Source organism: Pieris napi, chromosome 7, assembly GCF_905475465.1.
Source record: "Pieris napi chromosome 7, ilPieNapi1.2, whole genome shotgun sequence".
NCBI lineage: Eukaryota > Metazoa > Arthropoda > Insecta > Lepidoptera > Pieridae > Pieris > Pieris napi.
In genome coordinates, this window is record NC_062240.1 from 8,318,871 (window position 1) to 8,341,048 (window position 22,178).

Here is a 22,178-nt window from a genome sequence, read left to right on the forward strand (position 1 = left end):
CATGGATTTGAGGGCTCTAGACATATTATATACTTTTATACAAGCGTAATCTGCTATCCCTATAGAAAAATGGTTTCATGTGTTTCAACACAACAACATGTAACCTGAAGCTAGAGACTAACAAGACGTGACCGCGTAACCCTTTTTTACTAAAGGAATTTGTATAAGAATGACATTATCTCAAGCTTAGTCAAGTGACCATTTTTATAAAAATTCGTTTGGCGTTAGTGGGCCACGCCTGTCAAAAAGTCATTTTGTCTCAAGCCTCTCGTATGTTTTGTCTCCCATCATATCATTTTTAATTGATTGAGTAGGAAATTTTCAGATACATTATTCTACCAAAAGTTATACCCAAACGATCTAATGGTTATTACTTTGATAATATTGTATATCATGGTTTTATAAACATATTTACTTAAACTATAAGTAGTAAGATTTAAGCTTTTAATTACTAAAATCTGTTATACTCGTATACCTAACAAACGTTTCTATACACACGTTAAAATATTGTTGTACAAAATACACGTAGAACACATATCATATTTAAAATACTATGAAGTATTTTAAAAAAGATGAGAAAGACGTATGTTTAAGCACCTAATAAAGAAAGATTTTTCAACTGTGAGTTCCAAGAAGTATTAGATAAAACTTGTTATAATGAGGTGTGGCTCTCTTGGTATTTCCACAATTCTTGCTTCGCTAATAGATAATGCTGTATGAGATGCTATGTTATGACCTCAAGTTTCACTAGCGTTATAGAACCAAATTAAATGATTACTTTGATCTATTATCCTCTTTAAACGTATGTCAATTTATGGCAACATTACAACTTATTTATTGAATCTGGTAACATCAAAACTATTTTTAGTTTGACAATGATAAAAACGAAATCTGGGAATATTGCTTTCTCGTTCTAGCACTTAAAAAATTTGCAGTTCGGAATGAGATACCAAATATTTTGTCATTACGTTGGCTATACTAGAAGTTCATATTAGCCCAGACTCTGCCTGCCATTTTGTAAGATAGAAGGGTGATAATAAAAAGTTTTATGGTTTTAAAATTTTTAAAAAGCTTATTTGCTAATTTTATTAGGGCCCATAACAAATGTTTAAATGGACGCTACGTCCATAATAACTCAGGTGTCACGGGATGACGAGCAGTTAAACAACTATGGATCTGAAAGAGGTAAACCTGAAGCTACACCTGTTACCTACTGCCATCAGTTTGGAGAGTATAATGTTACCTCTGCGCGATTGTTTGTGCGTGGATTAATGTATCGTGATTGTTCTCCAAGAATCGTGCATTATTAAAGACTTCAACGGATACAACTTGTGATTGGAATCCGATGTAAACAACAGAGCTGTTTCGACAACAGTAACTGCAACCTTGAGGACTTGTCTCATACTAATCCCACACGGATTAGAGGATTTAACTTCCGCGTGTGTAGTGTTAGTGCTAACGAATAATGGTTTTTTTAGGAGCTACTACTGACGGGCAGCATGAGGGAGATGGAACACCAGTATCAGGTTCCACTCCTATTGGGACGAAGAAGTCAAGTGGTACGGGTGGATTCCTCCGATCGTTATTGTGTTGTTGGCGTGGTGGTCGAGGAAAGGGCCCACCTAGTGGAAATGGCACAAATAGTATTGATGGCAGGGCTTCCCCTCCACTCCTTGTTATGTCAGACCATGCACCGAGACCGTTACTTCCACCTGTGAGACATCAGGACATGCACAAAAAATGTATGGTGATAGATCTTGACGAAACATTAGTCCACAGTTCTTTTAAGGTAAGTTGCAGATAACAAAAATGTTTTAATGAATTTATCTTACAATGAATACCTGCTCATTATCAAACAAATGCAGTAAATGTATATGATTGTGCCTTATCTTAATTTTGTTTATCAATTTATCATGAATCAGTCAATGTCACAAGTGATTTTCGTAGTTTTGTTGTTATAAATATAATAATGTGCATTTGTAAGATACAGATGATGGTTACGATTATAATGACTGACTGACCTGACTCTTTTTCTCTGAAAATATTACATTTAAAAACAAGTCATGTTAAAATATAAACATGTCCTAAATTCTAACCATTTAATGGCTACACCTGACAGTATAGTTGTTTCCTGTAAGTTCAACTTTTTGGCTATTTGCTTAGGTATTTATTAATATTACCTTATAGATATTTCATTTTCGGCCTTAAGATGTATTCTAGTTTAAGGTTACATACTATTTGCAAATATTGGATATGCAATTAATTAGTTAGGCTATTATAAATTGAGTTACAAGCAATTATTATAATTTTCAACTTGTTATCTCTATTGCACAGATATAACTGTAAAGAAGAACTATGAAAACCATCATGTTTAGTGCCATTTGGCGTGTTTTAGATATCCCAAGCATTTTCTTTAGACTTGTTGGTGTCAAGTTTAGCTAGTAAAAACATAGTATTGTTAGTTTATGGTTAAAATTTTATTGTTTTACTAACAACCCCTCCTGACTGCTGTTGATTAGGACTTTATTTTATAATATGTGTGTTGACTGTGGAAATTCATATAATATGTTTTTGTATGAAAATATTATAAAGTTTCAAGGCTTTTTGTATTGGGCTCATATAAGTCATATAAATTTTATTGAAGCATCTTAACATTTTCATCAAATGTTATAATTGTGACAGAAATTACATAATTTGAATAGTAGTATCAATTGCATGTGCATATTTGATAATTATCACCTGGTTTAATGATGGCATTGATATAAAATGTAGATTATTAAGTGATAATATTTAATTTGCAGGAAATAACAGATAAACATTCAATGTCAATAATAAATTTTTATTAGGGAATAAATCAGTTTATATTATAAAGTTGGCTGCTGTGTGATGTTAATTGTTGAAAATATTCATTCAAATTAATAATTTTGTTAATTTGAATTTGGAATTTTGTTTTGCTAGAAATTGATCCCAAGTCCTTAAAGTAAAGTAAAGCTCACTAATGAAATATCTCTGATCGGAAGCAATTGTAATAGATAAAGTTTATAATGATTAAGCTTCCATTCTAGTTTATAAAGGTGAACTAATTGCTATTTGTAACATGAGCAGGGGGTGTGCGATGAACTCTGACACTCATGGAAATAGACTCGAGCCTTGTAGGGTTAATAATAATTGACAATCGTTTTGATCCAATATTGTGTTAATTAGGCTATAATCAGTGTTTGTTGAATGGTGATGCAAAATTACTCTGTAAAACCGCTATTTCTTACTTGTCCTTTCCAATAATGACTTCATCCAACGACGTAACCCAATTTCAGTGTCGATGTATTGATAATGACGCAAGTTGAAATAACGTTGCACGAAAACTCAATATCAAAATCAAAACCCATATTGAAGTTACCGGGTATTCCGATCCTTATAAATCGCTACTCCATCAACCTAAAACCAAATTTTGGTTGAATAATTTCTTTTAAGCGAAAAGTAATCTACTATTATAGTGCCTTATTTACGACCGCGTTCTATTTTCAAAATAAGAAGAAAAATAGAAGTTTGCAGTAAATTTTTGTATGTAACAACGCATTTCGACGCCCCGTTGCCATTACTACTATTTTTAATGTAGAAACTAAAATAACAGGTATTTAGGTTTTATTTGTTTTTGCCTCTTTTGTTAAAGCTGGCCTCTTTTACTAAAAATACATGGTGAATTCTCGCGTGGGCGGTTACAAGACGGATTAAATTTTCCTTAATTGGTTGTTGTACTAATTTCCATACTATAATATATTACACAATAGCTTATTTACATAATAGTTTATTTCCAAATAATGTTGTAAAATATTGGGTTAAGAAAGCCGTCTCTATATTATGATCACCGACCATTTGTTTGCGATTATAATAGTACACCAAGTAACAGTTTTGTATTATGTTACTTCGCTATTTGACTATAAAATACGGAAATTTAAGAATGTATGTAAAACGATCGTTAATTTCGTCTATCCCTTGTGCGTTTTAGTCAGTTGTTTGAAATATGCAGGCTGAAAGTACGCCGTGTGTTTTAATTTGACAGTGAGCTAGTGAATTGCCTGCTCTGAGGTTCAAAGGACCTAATCTTAGACGTGAGGCATTATTTGAAGTTAATAAATACATAAGAATCCCAATTAACCACTCCAAAACGAGTCGATACACAATATACAAGGAATTAGTACCTTGCGTGTCAAGGTTGTCTTTTTAGCATTGCAGCGGAACACAAATATGTAGCTTATAAAAACACGTGATTATCAAGGGTAATTTTCTGAGGCAAATAACAAATTGCTGAAAACTTGCCTGCTTAGGGGAAATAAACAGTAAAATAGGCATTTTCATCATTTTTAGTACTTCACTTATATAGTGCATATATTTTAATAGCGATAGATCGGTGTCTCTAATTTATATAACATACTAGCGGACCCGACAGATGTTAGCCTGCATGATATTTTAAGAGATTAGGATATTAAACAAAGTATTAAAGTACCGACTTCAGCGCTACCTGCCGGGCTGATTTGTAAATTTAAAGCGTCCAGGGCGCCACCCAAACGCATTCAAAAAAATTCATTTAAATCGGTCCAGCCGTTTAAGAGGAGTTTAGTGATATACGCACGTAGAGTAAGATTATATATTATATAAAGATATTAAATTATACATACATATTTGGTAATCCAAATATATATTGTAAACTACCCCGTTTTTCATAAATATTATTATAAAAGCGATTGCATATGTTTACCTGATCACTGCCCTGTTATTTGAACATATATATGGTAGATACAAATTTTTAATACAACATATGGTTAAGGACTGTACAGTGTACAAATTATGAAATTTCGTGGCATTAATTATTTTTATTTTGGAACTTTACAGCTTTACCATCTTAAATTATCCAAGACGCTTTGCTAGATTTTAGTGTAATACTTTAAATTATAAAAACTCAACGTGAGTAGAGAACAAAGAATCAATTATTGGAGCATTAGGCTACGTATCGCGGAACTGGCCGTTGCTTCATTAACCGAGTATTTCGAGATGTGGGACGCTATTTTTGTTGAACTATTTAAATAGCAATGTTTAAATACGGTAGAATAAACAGCTAGGGAATCGTGTTCTGCTTTATCGGCTAGTCCTCGTAGCATTAAGATGCATTCTTAAAGGAGCAAAATTCATACGGAAAATAATGACAATATAGTCGAGGATTTGGACTATCTATCACCGATATCCAATATATAAATCAAAGCTACGATAATGTTGAATATAAATAAATAACAGTGATGTACTATACACCAATATATGTCTTTTACCCATGGGCGGATGGTGAATTCGTAGGTCTCTGGGCTATGACGGGGAAGTCCCCGTGATAGACGCACACGCTAAAAAATAAACCCACCGAAAACAAGAAACGGGGAACTCCCTGTTCCATGTTCTGTTTTTTTTTAAATTTCGCCTATTGTTTTTAGTGGGTACTGGGGGCCCTTTGTATCCACGGGGCACTGGGCTGCAGCCCAAAAAGCCCTTAAGTAGATCCACCCCTGATTCTACCAATGACTGGGTTAATAGAACTCGAGCGTAAACTGCAAACATTTGCAAAGCTAATTTTTTGTCGGTATTTTATCTTAAGATTACAAAGTTGTTGCTTATCATGAATAAGCCGATATACAAGCGTTACGGTCAAAGAGGATAAATGAAAGAGTTATCGTGAAGATCAGAAGATCAGATTAGATAGTCTTCTCAAGTTTCCTTTAGTTTCAAAGTTAAAGGTCAGGAGCTGGCACTAGCTATACATTTGATCATTTGTTAAAGTAAGAATATCAGAGCTATTTAAAAAATATACAAATGAAAAATAATATAGAAGGCTTTTACAGGGGCTGTATAAGGGAGCGTTCAAGTATTACGTCACGCAATTTTTGACACCCCCCCCCCTCCTCCTCCTTATAACGTGCCGTAACGTTTTTCTGTACCCAATAGTAAAACGTTTCGTGACTATACGTATTATACCTAAGAATTATCATTATGCGTTGTAAAGTACTGGAAAGTCGAAAATAATATTGACAATAACGCGTAATTCAATCCCCGCCCCGCATCGTAACGTTTTACAAAAGAATTGCACACGGTGTGCAAATTTGATTGAAATCGGTTAAGTAGTTTAGGAGTCCATAGCGGACAAACAACGTGACGCGTAATTTATATATATTAAGATCTCTCAATAGCAACACTGTTTGCGATTCAAAAGCATGTTTTATGTTACTACTATATATTTCAGACTTCTAACATAAATTTAGAAAACTTCAGTTAATCTTTAGACACCGCTAAATACTGAACATACCATACATCTTTGATTTATCACCTCAGCTTTTATTGTTAACTTAGGAACAATAAACCGTATTATTTAAGATAATATTTAAGGTTTTAATGCAATACATTTCATGAAATCATACTAGTTTACACAGTAATTAACCTTGAGTTTTTGTAAGACTACGATCAGATCGAGTATATATTATGAAATAATTTTACTAGTTTAACATCAAATTTTCGATAATTTTTTTTTTTTTTTGCGGTTATTTGCAATCAGCCCCAAGGCTATGAGCAAATTTTTTCTGTGGTGCTGTCATGTGGAGTGACTTCCCATTGGAAGCATCTACTCATCTTCTGTCTAGAGCTACTGCCGGTCTTCTAGCTCTAGAAATTAGCGATTATGTAATGTTTATATTACAAACAAATGCTTTATGGCTTTTACTGCAGCCCACATTTCCTTTTCCTTTGCTTCAGGAGCCAAATCGATCAGCAAACGCAAGAAAACACGTTATGTGTGACCTTGTGGAGTGTCCATAGATATTTTGACTATACATCAGTTGATGATATAAGCTACACCAAAGAAGCTTTGTACTATTTTAAGGGTACAAAATATATTTAGGATATTTTGTATTTGAAAATATCTTAAAAACATGATTAAGAGGTATTAGACATTGTAATATTCAGAAATGTCAAATCTCATATAGATTTTTGAAGTTATACTTCTTTAGGCGCGTTATGAAAAATTGATGAGAGTGAAATTTTACGATGCGCGCGCACCGTGACACAAAATTAACAGAATGAAGTTGCCCACGGAAGATGCTACGGCATTGGACATAATTTAAAAACAACATTCGAATAATAATAGAATTTATGTTTCACTTAATGTAAGAATAGTAATAAATATTTATTTAATTTTTCAAATGTAAACTGAACTTTATTGACTATAATGACTCCTTTTCCAGTCTTTGATTATTTAATTGTAATTAATTATTTGCATGGAATCAAAAACTATTTTTAATAATGCCAAAGAAGTATAACTTCTTACGCGCCTACATAAGTACACGCACCCTTTTTTTTTTAAAGACAGTCAGTTTAAAGAGAAAACTTTCAATACATAGCTGTGCTACTTATAGAGTAATGGCTGATTTACACAGGGTAAGTAGACAAGTCAGTCGCAGCGCCAAAGTCGGCGCCGCGACTGACTTTAATGGCTGATTTACACAGGGTAAGTAGACAAGTCAGTCGCAGCGCCAATGTCGGCGCCGCGACTGACTTTAACTGTTTACATGAAGTAAGTAGTAGTGGTGCGTTTCTCACGATGAGCACACGTTTGTGAAGTCAGTGGGAAAAATGAATTCGCGAAAACAACTGAAACGACGATTTAATTATTTGTTGAAAAATTTATTTATTTATTTACAATAGCATTTTTTATAAAGCCGTCCAGTTCTTGAAACCACTTGACTTTTGGCACATATACGTTCCCACTAGCGCCAGATCTGGTGGATTTTTGTATCTTGTCGAGCTCTAAATAATATGTAGCCCTTATGGCTTTAATTTTATTTTTTACTTCAGTAGAAGTGAGCCCTTCGATTTGCATTTGTTGAGCCATATTTTGCAACGCTGTTGACCGCATTTCTTTATTGCGGTAATTTAGGGATTTAATATCCCAAAGGCACTCGTTTTCGCCATATAATTGCACCAATTTTAAGGTTTCGTCTTCGCTAAGCTTAATTTTTTATCGCCAGCGAAAAAAACGTGGTCACTCTACAACGCAGCGGCAGTGACTAACCACGCACTGACTTGTCTGTTTACACGGGGTTTATTTGGCTGGCGTGGGGGTGCGCGGGTGGCGGGGGGCGCCAATTGACTTTAAAATATTCGTGTCCGAATATTCAAGTCAGCGCTGACTTCAAGTCACTGTACTGACTTCAAATCAGTTTACACAGGGTTTTTTCGGGTCAGCACTGACTTGCCTCGAATTTGTAGTCAGTTACTGACCCTGTGTAAATCAGCTCTAATGGCTGATTTACACAGGGTAAGTAGACAAGTCAGTCGCAGCGCCAAAGTCGGCGCCGCGACTGACTTTAACTGTTTACACGAAGTAAGTAGTAGTGGTGCGTTTCTCACGATGAGCACACGTGTGTGAAGTCAGTGAGAAAAATGAATTCGCGAAAACAACTGAAACGACGATTTAATTATTTGTTGAAAAATTTATCAATTTTGCTGTTGAATGAGTTAATAGAAATGGTAGAAAATAAGTAAACAAAAAATAAACAAGAATGGGTAAGAAAATGGATTGACGATAGAAACGAAACTGGTGGCTCTGCTTTGTTGCCGAAGCAATTGCGATTTGAAGATCCTGCGGAGTACAAACTGGCCATATAATTACACCAATGTTATGGTTTCGTCTTCGCTAAACTTCATTTTTATCGCCAGCGAAAAAAACGTGGTCACTCTACAACGCAGCGGCAGTGACTAACCACGCACTGACTTGTCTGTTTACACGGGGTTTATTTGGCTGGCGCGGGGGTGCGCGGGTGGCGGGGGGCGCCAACTGACTTTAAAATATTCGTGTCCGAATATTCAAGTCAGCGCTGACTTCAAGCCACTGTACTGACTTCAAATCAGTTTACACAGGGTTTTTTTCGGGTCAGCACTGACTTGCCTCGAATTTGTAGTCAGTTACTGACCCTGTGTAAATCAGCTCTAATGTTAATTATCTTTGAGTCAGTTTATACGAACAAACGATGGAGGATAAGGAAAACTGATATTATTAATTGCTTTACCGTGACAATTGTGTTATTATAATAACCGAGATGCTTAGTATAGATAATGTAGTTGGCATTCCATGTTGAAATATTTGTCCCTTTATTCATAAGAAATAACTAAACTTTTATTACTACGAATCTGTTTCGGTCTAGGCGCGGGAATATATCTTTATATATATATATATATATATATATATATATATATATATATATATATATATAAGAAAAATGGTCGTATGAAAATACTGCCATTCGATGCGAAATTTTTGCTAGATGGTTTATGGCTATTTATTTTTAAAATTCCAACGTTCCTTCATTTTTTATTGCTGTTTTACTTTTATGAAAATTTATACATACGGACTTCACCGCGGAAACAGTCGGGGAGGCTTCCTAGAACCTCAAAACGTTAAAAACTCGATTTTCGAAAATTTTCAATTTTCTTAGCGGAAAATTAAAAAGAAAAATATGAATAAAATAATAATAATGAAACAACATTTTATTTATTTCCTATTTTAATTCGCCCAGCAAAGCGGGCAGGAAACGGCTAGTTGAATAATAATCAGAATCTCTGTAATCACATTTGAAGGCATTTTTAGTATCATCATTTGTCATATACCATGGCAGTGTTAGCCGAGTGGCTGCAGCGTGTGACACTCATCCGTAGGTCGTAGGTTTGAACTCCGGCTACAAATAAACTTTCTGTCTATGTATGCATTTAACACTGGCTCGTACGGTGAAGGAAAACGTCATGGGGAAATCTTAGACCCAAAAACTCGACGGTGTGTTAAGTACAGGCTGACTTACTTGCCTATTGGAAATAAATGATCAGGAAACAACAGAAATCATAGGCCCAGACCTTAAAGGTTGTAGCGGCACTGTTTTTTTGTTATATTGCAAAAATATATACTTACCATCTGGATAAATAATTATTGCATGTATATTGATGAGATTATTATTGTTACCACATTGAACATTCCATCCCGACATCCGATCCTGACCACACAAACCTTCGTTATGTGAGTTGACTAATATATTAAAATTAATTTTATCGAGTAACAAAGCTACTTAGTGCGTTCGCTAAGTATCTTATTGCTATATAGGGTTGTTTTTGTAATTAATTTGTCCAGGAACTTTATGCAAGATATTTTCTCGAATAAAGTACCAATTTTTAAAAGGCTTTTCTTCTTCTGTCAGTGTGGTCCATGGGCCGCGGTATCATCAAGTAAGCCTCCTGCCCGTTTGCCCCCGTTCTATATTTTTTTTTTATATTACATTTATATTAATGTTTGGGTACAACATAAAAAAAAAAAAATTGTCACGCCAATGTGCGTCTTATGATAGTAATAAAACGCAATGCAGCATTAAATCTGCCCCAGAGCTCTAGTTACCTATGTAAAAAAAGCAGATACTTTTTACTATGCAACTGTAGGAGGATATTTGTATGTCCTATTGTTTCCCTTTTTGTATGGAAACGCGAAACGTGCCTAGAAATTGTAAAGGTTCTATGAATCGACGTTTCATTGTATCACAGACATGTTTATGATTTTTTTGAAATAAATGTATATTATATAAAAATATCACTGTTAAGACGACAAGTTGGTAAGACATTTTACAATATATTGCCAAACATTAACGTATAGAATACACAAAAACTCTTTAATTTATCTATTAAACTAGCAGTCCGGCCAAGCGTTGCTGTGGCTAAGGTTTTTGTTATATTACATAGTAGTAAACTGTTCAAGGGAAACGCTAGGAGAACACCAGTCATGGGGACCACCATGCTTTATTGGTTGTTATGCCATTAAATTGTAGCTTATGTGAAACGTTGGTACTTTCAACACAGCGCCATCTGTTAGAATTGTGACTATCAAATAATAAACAAATATTTTGCAATAAAATAATATTGCGGGTATAAATTGAGATGTAACCTATCCTATCTTTTAAGTTTGATTAAACTGCACACGGTGTGCAAATTTGATTGATATCGGTTCGGTAGTTTCGGAGTCCATAGCGGACAAACAACGTGACACGTAATTGATATATATTAAGATGTGAGAAGTTAGTCTAATTAAATTACAGACACGAGACGCAATGACTCTGTTTAGATCAATCACAATTAAACGACATGAGCTAACATATCGTCTTACATTTTCAAATCGCTTACCTGTGTTAATATATCTTTCTTTCAAGACTGTTTAAAAGTTTAAACAGTAATACTACATGATCAAATTTATTCAGTACTCGTTTGTATGTTTGTAATATTGAAATCTATAAATGGCCAGTTACAATGTTTTGACAGTCATAATCTTACGTCTGTAGTCTCAGACAGTGCGTTTATTAAAACAATAAACTCCGACTCGCGCTTGCAATGTTCCGTTTAATTAATATGTTATAAATAAACATGACTTATATATATTTAAAGTTGTTTATTATTACGATTATTTAACGTTCGATGTTTTCAAAGTTTGCTAAAACTGTCTTTACATAATATTCTTGTAAATTTTTTTGCAATACAATATAAATAAGTCATACTCTAGGGAAATAAGATTCAAGGACGGATATTGCGCTCAATCTTGTCTCTGAATTTAACGGTTAGTCCAAACCATTGTAAAATTAAGTTGATTCAATTCAATACATTCAATATACTCGAACGCCAAATTTTCCATGTAATTTGTATAGTTTACAATTTGAACAATACATGTTCGTGCTTCCGTTTAATTCTGAATTCGCCCACACAGCGCTTCTTAAGTATTCCATACAAAATGTTTCTATTCTATTACAATAACTCAGATACGAAATTTAGCGCTGAGGTCAGCCTTCAATAATCATTGGATTTTGACATACGTGACATAGTTCTCTCTAAGTTTTGTTACTGAATATCAGTCAGCAGTCAGCACGTCCTGTTGCGGGCGCAACATATTGCCTCGCAGTCAGTGGGACTTACAGCTTTACATATGATGGCACGGAGTCTGCCATATTCTCTCATTCTCACAATTCAGTGCACGTGTGGAATGGATTTTTGGTTCAGACGGCTGCTCCTCATTCTGATTGATCTAATCTCGACAGATGGCTAGATGCCAAGATAGCAAGCGTGATAACTATTGTATTGAGGATGCCTTTAGTGGTATAATATTAAACTGATTTAATATAGAACTACTATTTTTACGTTACGTGTTAACATACTGAGAAGTCAGTATATTTTAAGTCAGTAAATCTTTGTTAATTCATAATGTTCTTCGCATATATGTTGTAATCCCTTTTGGCTATATATATATTTTAAAAATTGTAAACAAATCTTATTCTTTTGTAACATTATCTTTAAACAAAAAATCTGTGTATTATCAATAAACTGTTAAATAAATAACATATATATCTATATTAAAGAATACACATGTACAAGGCTAAAACAAAAATTATAAACCACACTAATTTAATGAATAAACCTCATAGCATGTTCTGAAAATTATTATTACGGCCGGAAACCGCTTGACCACATGCCTTGACCAATATGACCACCTTTCTGCTAATGTGTGTTCGCATGTACTATGACAATTGTCATAATTCCTTACGGCTTTAATATAAGATGTGGACTAAAGAAGGCCCGGTTTGTAACCATTTTCAGTCGTCATTTTAATAATGATTTTTATCACGTAAAAATTTAGTCTGTAGGGCCTTGACAGCTCAGCTCGGGTTGATTGGCGGGTATAGCTATAACAAAAAAATGTGTATCATCATAAATATCTTTAGTCTATGTTTTTAATAAGGCCAGTAATGTTTAAGATTAAATTTAAAAAAACAAAAAAAAATTGTATACTGTGTATGACGAGGTTGAGGTTAACCTGTAAATTAAAATAACAAATATCACGTGCCAGTACATAAACTATTACAGCGACATAACCGTTAAAATAAACAACCACGAATTATGATAAAATCGCCTTATGGTCGAAATACAGCGATAACTGAATTCCTGAACAATAATATAAATAACCTTTGTAAGCTATTTCGGAATTTGTTTTGCCTTATTAAGCATTTATATGACAGAAACTTGAGTAAGTATTACTCATGTTTCTTTAACTGGTGTATACTTTATTACCTTGGTGGTCCTATGTTATAGAATTTAAATTGCTTAATAGGCACGACTTTGATTTTATTAGACAAATGATTATGTAATGATATTATTTTAGTAGAATATTTCCCCAATTTTTCTCCTAAGATTACAGCAAGCCGATATTTAGCCGTACCAATAGACTCTGATATTATTTTGGATTAACATCTAAACTTAAGATTTCTAAAGAGAACAGACTTGGCGATCATACGAGCTAATACAGTTCTTATTTGCTACGCGTCCATTTTAATTATCAAGATTACTGTCGAACCATGATGACGTAACCAATCCATGTCAATATGTCAAAAATTTAATTTAGCTGCGGCGAAATCATATTTCACAACGGTTCTCCTTTCGACAGACTCTACTTTAAAAAATATTTGAACTATGAATTTATTCTAGTATTTTTTTTGTATACGTTAACCGTATGAATTGACATGATCGACCATGTAATTTAAGATCCTCCTTTTTTTTCTTAAACCACTTTCAATTGTTTTTGATTTGATTGATTGTAAGGCAAAAAGGGTAGGTACATATGAATAACATCGATCAAGGAACAGATTAAGAAACTTAAAACACAACTGTTAGGTATTGAACATTTTTTTTTGTTTCTATAAACAAGCTTAAATTTTTATTAGAAAGTTTTATTATATTTTTCATATCTTTTCAGCCAATAAATAACGCAGACTTTGTGGTACCAGTGGAAATAGACGGCGCGGTTCATCAAGTGTATGTGCTTAAGAGGCCGCACGTTGACGAATTTCTGCGGCGCTGTGGGGAGTTGTATGAATGTGTGCTTTTCACCGCATCGTTGGCTAAATACGCGGATCCTGTCGCTGATCTTCTTGATAGGTAAGAAATATAGAAGAAATCTTAAAATAGACTATAGGCAAAACTATTCTGTACTATAAATAAGTGGACAATTTTCTTTAAATATTAAAAAAAAACTATATTGTCATTGTATTGAGCAGTGTTGGCCTAGTGACTTCAGCGTGCAACTTTCAACCCTGAGGTCGTAGGTTCGATCCCCGGCTGTGCACCAATGGAATTTCTATATGCGCATTTAGCATTAGCTGTGACATCGATGTGATGAGCATTTGGTGTTGTGCTTAGGTCTTGGGTGTTTAAATATGTATTTATATGTCTATCTATCTATAATATGTATGTATATCCGTTGCCTAGTACCTACCCATAGGCCATAACACAAGCTTCACCAGCTTAGCATGAGACTAGGTCAATTGGTGTGGATTGTCTTTAAAAAAACAAAAATATTTAATAATGTCGTTTGTCAAGGAAAACTATAATGAATTATTTTTTACGCCACTGTTTGTGCTCACTTCTCCGTGATCACAGACATGTTCAAGAGTGTACAGTGATCTGAAACAAAGTTTTTGCAGATTTATTATTCTTCCTACTAGACATGGCAATTTATTGCTTTTAATAAAAAAAATAGGCTATGTTTCGCGGAAAACAGATTTTACTTTGTTTTAAGATGAGTTATTTTTCAATACATTTAGAGTTCGAAAAATACAGAAGCCCATACTTGCAAAAAAAGAGTGAAACGCGCTTTCCGTTTAACTTATCGAAGTCTAAGGCACAACCACCTGCGCCAGACAAAAGCGAAACTTGAGAGTCAGACAGCCCATTCTTTTCATCGCATTTAAAGCAAAACAAACAGCATAGGAATAATTTTTGAAAGAGGTGCTAAAAGGGTCGCACAATGCGGGTTCAAGGGGCCTTAATGGTCGGGCTTTGACGTGAAATAGTCATTCCCCAATTTATTGCACACGGCAAATTGGTAAATTGTAGGTGGGGTGTCATAATTGGAACGTTTTGTCATAGAGGCTTGGCGATTTATGTGTCTAATGTTTAAACAAAATAATGGTCATCTCGTGAGAATTTTTCTGTTTAGAAAAAAATAATTACTTAAAATAATGATTAATAAAATGTGTGATGTAAGTGTTACGGTTGGGTTAATGGAATTCAAAACTACTTATCGTTATAGCTACGAGACAGATTATTTTTTATATAAAAAGTTGTCAGGCATTTTCTAAAGAAAAAATGGACCAAAACTGTTTTACTAAAACAACTGTCTAGATGGAATACATAATATATACTTCAAGCATTTACGAAGTGAAAATATGTATCAATAAAAACTATTGAATACATTTAAATAAATAAAATATGTTTATTATGGAACATAAGATACATGTATCACTTATTCCACGTCATTAAATTTGAATTTGTAGGTATCCCTACTCATCGGCAAAGACGACAGAGGGTGTAGGCCGAGAGAAAAAGCCGGAGTAAAAAACTCTCGGTACTCTTTTAAAATAGCAAATCATCAAACAACACTTATTTTAAAACAAATATCGTAAATTAATTAGAAGTAGCCTGTCTAGCACTAGTCCCAGGCCCTTTTATCAACTAGATAATCGTTAACTTAAGTAATACCTAATTCGGCTGTGTTGTGTGATGGTGTGAAAGTGAGTGTATGTACACGAGGTGCTCACGATGCTGGTGATTAAGCGCTATGGATATTCTTAATATTCCTTTTCAGCATATTCCGCGATAGCTTAAACAAGCTAAGGCTTAAATAGTCATTGTATGTACATTTTATAGACTTGTGTTTCAATGTTATTCTAGATGGGGCGTATTCCGAGCGCGATTGTTTCGCGACAGTTGCGTGTTTCACCGAGGTAACTATGTGAAAGACCTGAACAGTTTAGGCAGAGATCTGCGACGCGTCGTTATTGTCGACAATTCGCCAGCTTCATACATATTCCATCCTGATAACGCTGTAAGTCTTTATTAAATAGTGTTTTGTTTAATTATGTATTTCGTGGTTTGATAGCCGAAAATTAATGTAGAAGAAAAAAAAAGATTTAAAACATTAAATTAAATTGTAATAAATAAAATATGCCGTATGGGTATGCAACGAATCGGTAGTGCTTTTTATGATTTGATTTATAAGTTAAATTTAAGTATATACTTATTTATCTATATAGTACACTTTACTGCTTTAAAATGAGTTCAATTTTACAATTATTGTGAATTAAAAGTAGTAATGCCCCGTGCATGACGTGAATGAATTTCGCGTGATTTGCATCAAATGTGAGTCAACTTATGACTAATTAATAAAACTAAACTACTATAACCAGTAAATTGTATTTTTTATGTATCATACCGTCGTCATAATTATATTTGAAGAAGGATTATATATTTAAGTATTATTATTATTAGATTGAAAAGGTGACCATTAATTTCAGGTACCTGTCGCGTCATGGTTCGACGACATGACGGATTCAGAACTATTGGACTTAATACCGTTTTTCGAGAAATTAAGCAAGGTTGACAGTGTTTATACAGTGCTCCGCAATTCAAACCATCCGTACAATCCCACGCAGAACGCGTCCCCTTCCATGTAGCGGACAGTGCGTGCGAGCCCGCAGTGCGTGCGCACGTATACGCTCGATTGTATGAACTACGACGATACGAAGTGCGAAGAAACGTGTTTTCACAGTTACGAAAGCTTGAAGTGCGCATACGCGTACGAATCGCACGTACGCGAATACGATACGCGTATAACCCAAGGCTTGAAGGAAACACGTATACACCAGTCGCGTGTCTACCACCCGTGTCCCACCGATCGCGATTTAGCCAACACACAGACGCACAGGCCGTTTATAGCGTTCATACAAACGATAATTAACAAAGGAGCGAACTTCGTCTTAAGTGCCAATTTTGCCTTCTGGATAGTAAGGACTTTGTTTGTACCTATTTTACAGTTTAGGTATTTCTTAGTACGTAAGTGGTCGGTGTGATTTCACGGCTTGCGACGAATCCCCGCTGTAGGAATATCGATTTTATCTTTTTATATCGTGCTTGGGATCAAATATGAGTAAGTTTCACCCTCATTGTATATAGGGTGTTCAAAAATCGGGGTTATAATTTTGCAGTAATAAGGCAATAATTTTGTTTCAATACATTTTAATAATATCATAGAACACGACTATATGTTTGACTTTGATTTACGCCAGTACCACACCTTTATATAACTTATTTTATTAACTCGAATTTTATTTATTTAATTATTGCCACAGACGATCGATTTGTGTAAAACATTGTAATAATTCGTGTTTATTTCCTTTTACGTATAGCCGGATCAAAGAATCGTGTTTGGGACACCCTGTATACAATAATGTTACGAATTTTCACGATTCGACTGTTATTGTAAGTCATACATGTAAATAACATTTAAAATCTTAATAGCTTACGGTACATTGTATTGTGTAAATAAGCAATAGATTAAAATTCAAGTATCAAGATTTTTGCACAGATAAGACCAAAATTACATTATCATAAGGAATTTTCTCGTAAGAATTATTACTTATTTTACTGCGTAGTAAAATGACTGTGTTTTGCACTGAAATCAACGGATTTTGATCATTTTCCGCGCTAAAAATTCCAATTTAATTAATAATATGTAGGTATTATGATAATGTAATGTTGGTCATGATTTGCACAAAAGCATTAATGTGATCGCAATACTTTTTTTCATATTTTTCTTGACAATAATGTGAATATCGGTGTCATGTTTTAATGTTAGAATAAATCATGAAGTCATAGAACGGGTGAATTTACGTCTTAGATTCTTTAAATGAGAACGGATGCCGTCTCTCTCTATACTGTAACTTAGAGTGGGACGGCAGACCTTTTAAATTTTTATCTAAATAGATTTTATACCTTTCAAAGCTTAACATTTTATGTAAACAACGTAAAATATTAACACAGTATTAACTAGATAAGAATTCGATGCCATGAAATAAAGAACCGTACGGTTTAAATATATTTTTACACAATATAAGAGAGAATAAACGTCGAGTTTTCGCTTTTTACAATATATAAAATCATTCTATAAAGCATCCTAATGGTTGTCGTGAAACGCACGAATCGAATTCCCAAGAGATTGGCGAAATTTCTAATAATCCCTAAGTAAGATTTGATAAGTGTGAATTTGATGGTGCTTGCAGTATTATTAGGCAACGTGTGTTTCGATTAACGCACATTTGGCACTAAATTTAAAACAGCAGTTTTCTTAAATGTCGCGTGAATTATTTATTATATTTTTATTTTGCTTAGCAAATCATGATTTATCGTTTGAGCAATATATTTCTGTAGATGTAAATAAGATTTTTTTATTTTATCGTTTTTAGAACGGTTTTGACGATTCATTTACTAATTTATGTAAATGTTTGTTATTTAGTGACTACGGTGTATGTATATACCCTTTATACTAGGTTCTATGTGTAGTTTGTAACCTTTTAACATATACAGTGACCTGTAATCCATATTTTTATTTGCCTTAAAGCGTTTAGAACTTAAGGCATTTTTCAGATGCACTAATCCAATACGTGAACGTTTATCGTAGATTAATACGAACGTAAAAAAAATAAGCACAAAAGTCGTATCTATGCGTATACGTTATTATACGCGTACACGCATTTTAAATTTGTCTCTAAGTAGTATGTCAGTCTTCATCATATATATGTACTTTTGCTATTTACATCATAAAGTGTGACAATATGATCTAAATAGCAAATTTAAATATATTTGCGGTCGATTAAAATATTAGAAACATAGACCCTTCATTACTACTTAAATTTAGTCTACCCACCCGAAATTTGAATTAATATGTGACTAAAAGTTTAATTGATAATTACTTAAAATGCAGAATTATTCGGTATTGCAATACGTTTCAATACGAGACTGTTTGTTTAGGCGACGTCACTGGCAGATGGAAAGAGCGTTTTTGAGTTAGTCACCTAGAGTGACTTTTTTAAAAACAACGCTTTTCAATATCTCTTGACACGGCCGGCGTGTTTTGAAATCCCTTAAGCTACGAGTTCCTAGAAAAGCGGTGCCGTTATCTAACTACCGTAATGTAACGTTGGGTGACGTCACCCATACGTTGTCTATAAATAACATCGGAGTAGGTTTTCTAGAGAACGTTGAGTGTCACCGTAACGTCAAATAGCAGTGCTGTCATTTGCATGACGGCAGTCATAGCGGTGATAAACAGAAGTTCAACGTGTTTCGAGTGTAGCGGTGCGCATATTTAATTAATGCAATGACTTGGACGAGCGAAAATAATGAACAATTAATTGATTTTGTTAAAAATTATGAAGCTTTGTACAATATCAAATCCAAAGAGTACAGACAAGCTCAGGTGAAGCAAAATTTGTGGAACGAAATTGGAATAACACTTCAAAAAACGGTCGCACAGCTTTCTAGGAAACCGTAGCTTTGGGCGCAAAGCTAGCCGGGTGCCAGTGCGTTCTAGCCTTACATCTAGCCTTACAACCGTTATACAACATAGCAACGAGCATTACTGAAAGAATTGAAAAAATGTTGTTTATATGGCTTCGCGTTTTATATGTCGCATCTCAGTGCTTTTTGAATTTTTTAACCGATATCACTGCGTCTTATAGCGAATCGGCCGTCCTAATATACGATATGTGTACGAGTGTACTCTGATATGGCGACGCATTTAAGTGCCTCACTTCAAACAATGGGGGACTTCGTTTATCCTATTGCGGTTATACCATTACGTGAATTATGCATTCGATTTATGCAAAAACAATAGTTTCAAATATAGTACTTATTCATTCAATACGTTTACTGCAAATTGCTAATGCATCAACACGAGGCAATATGGCGTGGTGGGGAGAAAGTTCGCGCACCTTAAAAGTCGAAGTTTTGAACATCTGCGCATATAATTCAGCTCTTAGCAGATTCTTAAGGTGCTTAAAATGCGTCGTCAAAATCGGACTACCTTATATTATATTGTCCGCCTTCGAGCAACGTAAAGATTTCCTTATGTGGATTACGTATCGTCATCCATAAGCCACGGTAGAGCATTTAAGATTAAGCATAACACTAGTTTTAGGATGTTATAGTAATATATACGTTGGTTAATACACAGATCTTCACAACACTAAAACTTAAATATTTCTTTTGAAGCCGAAATCGTCCAAGTATGTTATTTAGTCGTAATTTCTATTGTTAATTTTATATACTGCATGCAATAAAATTTGATTGATATTTCGCTAATGTGAACGAGATTGGGAATTCGTTGTTATAATTTTTATAATGTATTTAATAAGGTATGAGTGCGAGAGATTAACGTATCAAAATAATGTTCTTTGTTTATTCGATTGCACAATTGTGCCTTTTTAATCAAATGATGCGCCATATATAAAGTTCTATATAGATTTTTTGTATGGTACCGTTTTAATTGCTATTCTGAAGATTATAACGCTGACCATAGACGGACCGCATGTTGCAGCCGATACCGACTGCTCTAACCGGTTGCCGCACGGCGATTTGCAGTTTCCATACTAAATTCATATCCGCAATACACGGACCGCTCGAGCAGTTCCTGAGCGGTCGGTGCAGTCGCTCTGCGGTCGAGTTTCGCCGTGCGGTCGACTGCTTAGAGCTGCCGAGCCCACCATACACGGACCGCTACAAGCGGTTGCTGCCGACTGCGCATCACTCCCTCCCCGCTCACCGTTTAGTACCAATCCCTTCCTCATATTGGAATCTGTCCGTTGTATTTTATGGCTTAAAATACTAACTAATTCATCAAATGAAACCACGGACATTGTAAAGTAGTTGAAAAACACTTTAGTGTCTTCTCTCAGCTGGGGATACAAAGTATGAAATATTCCATGCAGTTCTCTTGATTGTAGTATTGGACGCACTCGCTCTAAAGCAGTCGGTCTCGACTGCAACATGCGGTCCGACTATGGCGACCTTAAGATGCCTTTCTAAGATATATGAAATGTTCGTAGAATTTTCTATATAAGGTATCTTATGGAACAATAATTAAATTGGTTTCTATTAGTTTGCAAAGTAAAGTACAAATCAGTTAGTAAATGCGACAACAACAGCAATTTAGTTATGTATTATAAGGTTGTGCTTATGCTGTACCACATATCATTTTCATTCACACTCAATCTATTCATTCATTATTACATATAGAATGAAATTACTGATTACTAAAGCAATATTTTTTAATTCTAGCATCTAAAAATGTACATGAGATGGTGTTGGATCATAGTTCTTGGGCTTTAGATAAGAATACTTTGCGATAGGCGTGAGCCGTTAAGCTTTTATTGAATTTGTCTGGTTATCATCACGTCGCAAACTATTTTTGGCGAATTTTGTTTCCATATTTATGTTTTTGGAAGCCATATGTATAGATTCCTGTATGTAAATTAATAATTTTGATGTTATATTTTATTAATTTAGTTGTGGTGAATCGAATGTTTATAAATTGATTTACATAAATGAAATTATTTTTATAAATCATGATAATCATTATCTAAAGAATGTAATGAATTTCCAGTGCAATTTAAGCTCGGGACTTTGTGAATGTATCAATATTATAAAATAGGTGTTGGCTTGTAGATATATTGTACAGCAAAGTACGAATGTACAGTCGCCTTCAATTGTGTTTCTCCTCTTTATCATATAGTATAGACTTTGTTAGCTATCAGTATGACACAGGCCACCTGGCGTGTGCAATTTTTTTTGCTATGAAAATCGTACAGAAATTTTATAGATTCTATAGTCACTAATAAATCTGAAACGGTTAAAATTTTGTCAAATACCTTAATACTGTTTAAACTGGTGTGGTGCTCAGCTCAGCTTTTATTTAATAAGCGAACAATATCTAATTTATATACCATAATTCCCCATCGTAATGATTGGTAAAATTTGAGTTGAAAATATTTTTGAAAGCGACTGTACCTGAAAATGAGAGGATATATGTAATAGCCACGATGTATAGGGTATCTGGATAAGCTAGGTGACATTTACCTGACACGAAATTTATATTATGGTGTACATTTTTGATATGATGTTGTACAAAAGAGACATTTGGTATGTTATTTTATAGGATTGAAATAAATAGCCTTAATAAATGT

At 34.2% G+C, this 22,178-nt stretch overlaps 1 protein-coding gene across 1 annotated transcript; it reads left to right on the forward strand.

Moving 5' to 3' along the window:
- The first annotated feature begins 976 nt into the window (after nucleotides 1–976).
- On the forward strand, nucleotides 977–19,808 carry LOC125050971 (carboxy-terminal domain RNA polymerase II polypeptide A small phosphatase 1). The gene is made up of 5 exons (XM_047651073.1): nucleotides 977–1,185; nucleotides 1,479–1,789; nucleotides 13,856–14,037; nucleotides 15,832–15,985; nucleotides 16,455–19,808. Exons 1-5 carry the CDS (start codon nucleotides 1,113–1,115, stop codon nucleotides 16,611–16,613), a joined length of 879 nt encoding a protein of 292 aa, XP_047507029.1. The 5' UTR covers nucleotides 977–1,112; the 3' UTR covers nucleotides 16,614–19,808.
- Nucleotides 19,809–22,178: the final 2,370 nt, after the last annotated feature.

Excerpts from the sequence above, each read along its gene's own strand:
- LOC125050971 (XM_047651073.1), top strand. The coding sequence starts at position 1,113 with ATGGACGCTACGTCCATAATAACTCAGGTGTCACGGGATGACGAGCAG. Across the intron at positions 1,186-1,478 it reads CAACTATGGATCTGAAAGAG|GAGCTACTACTGACGGGCAG; the intron begins GTAAACCTGAAG and ends TGGTTTTTTTAG. Across the intron at positions 1,790-13,855 it reads TAGTCCACAGTTCTTTTAAG|CCAATAAATAACGCAGACTT; the intron begins GTAAGTTGCAGA and ends ATATCTTTTCAG.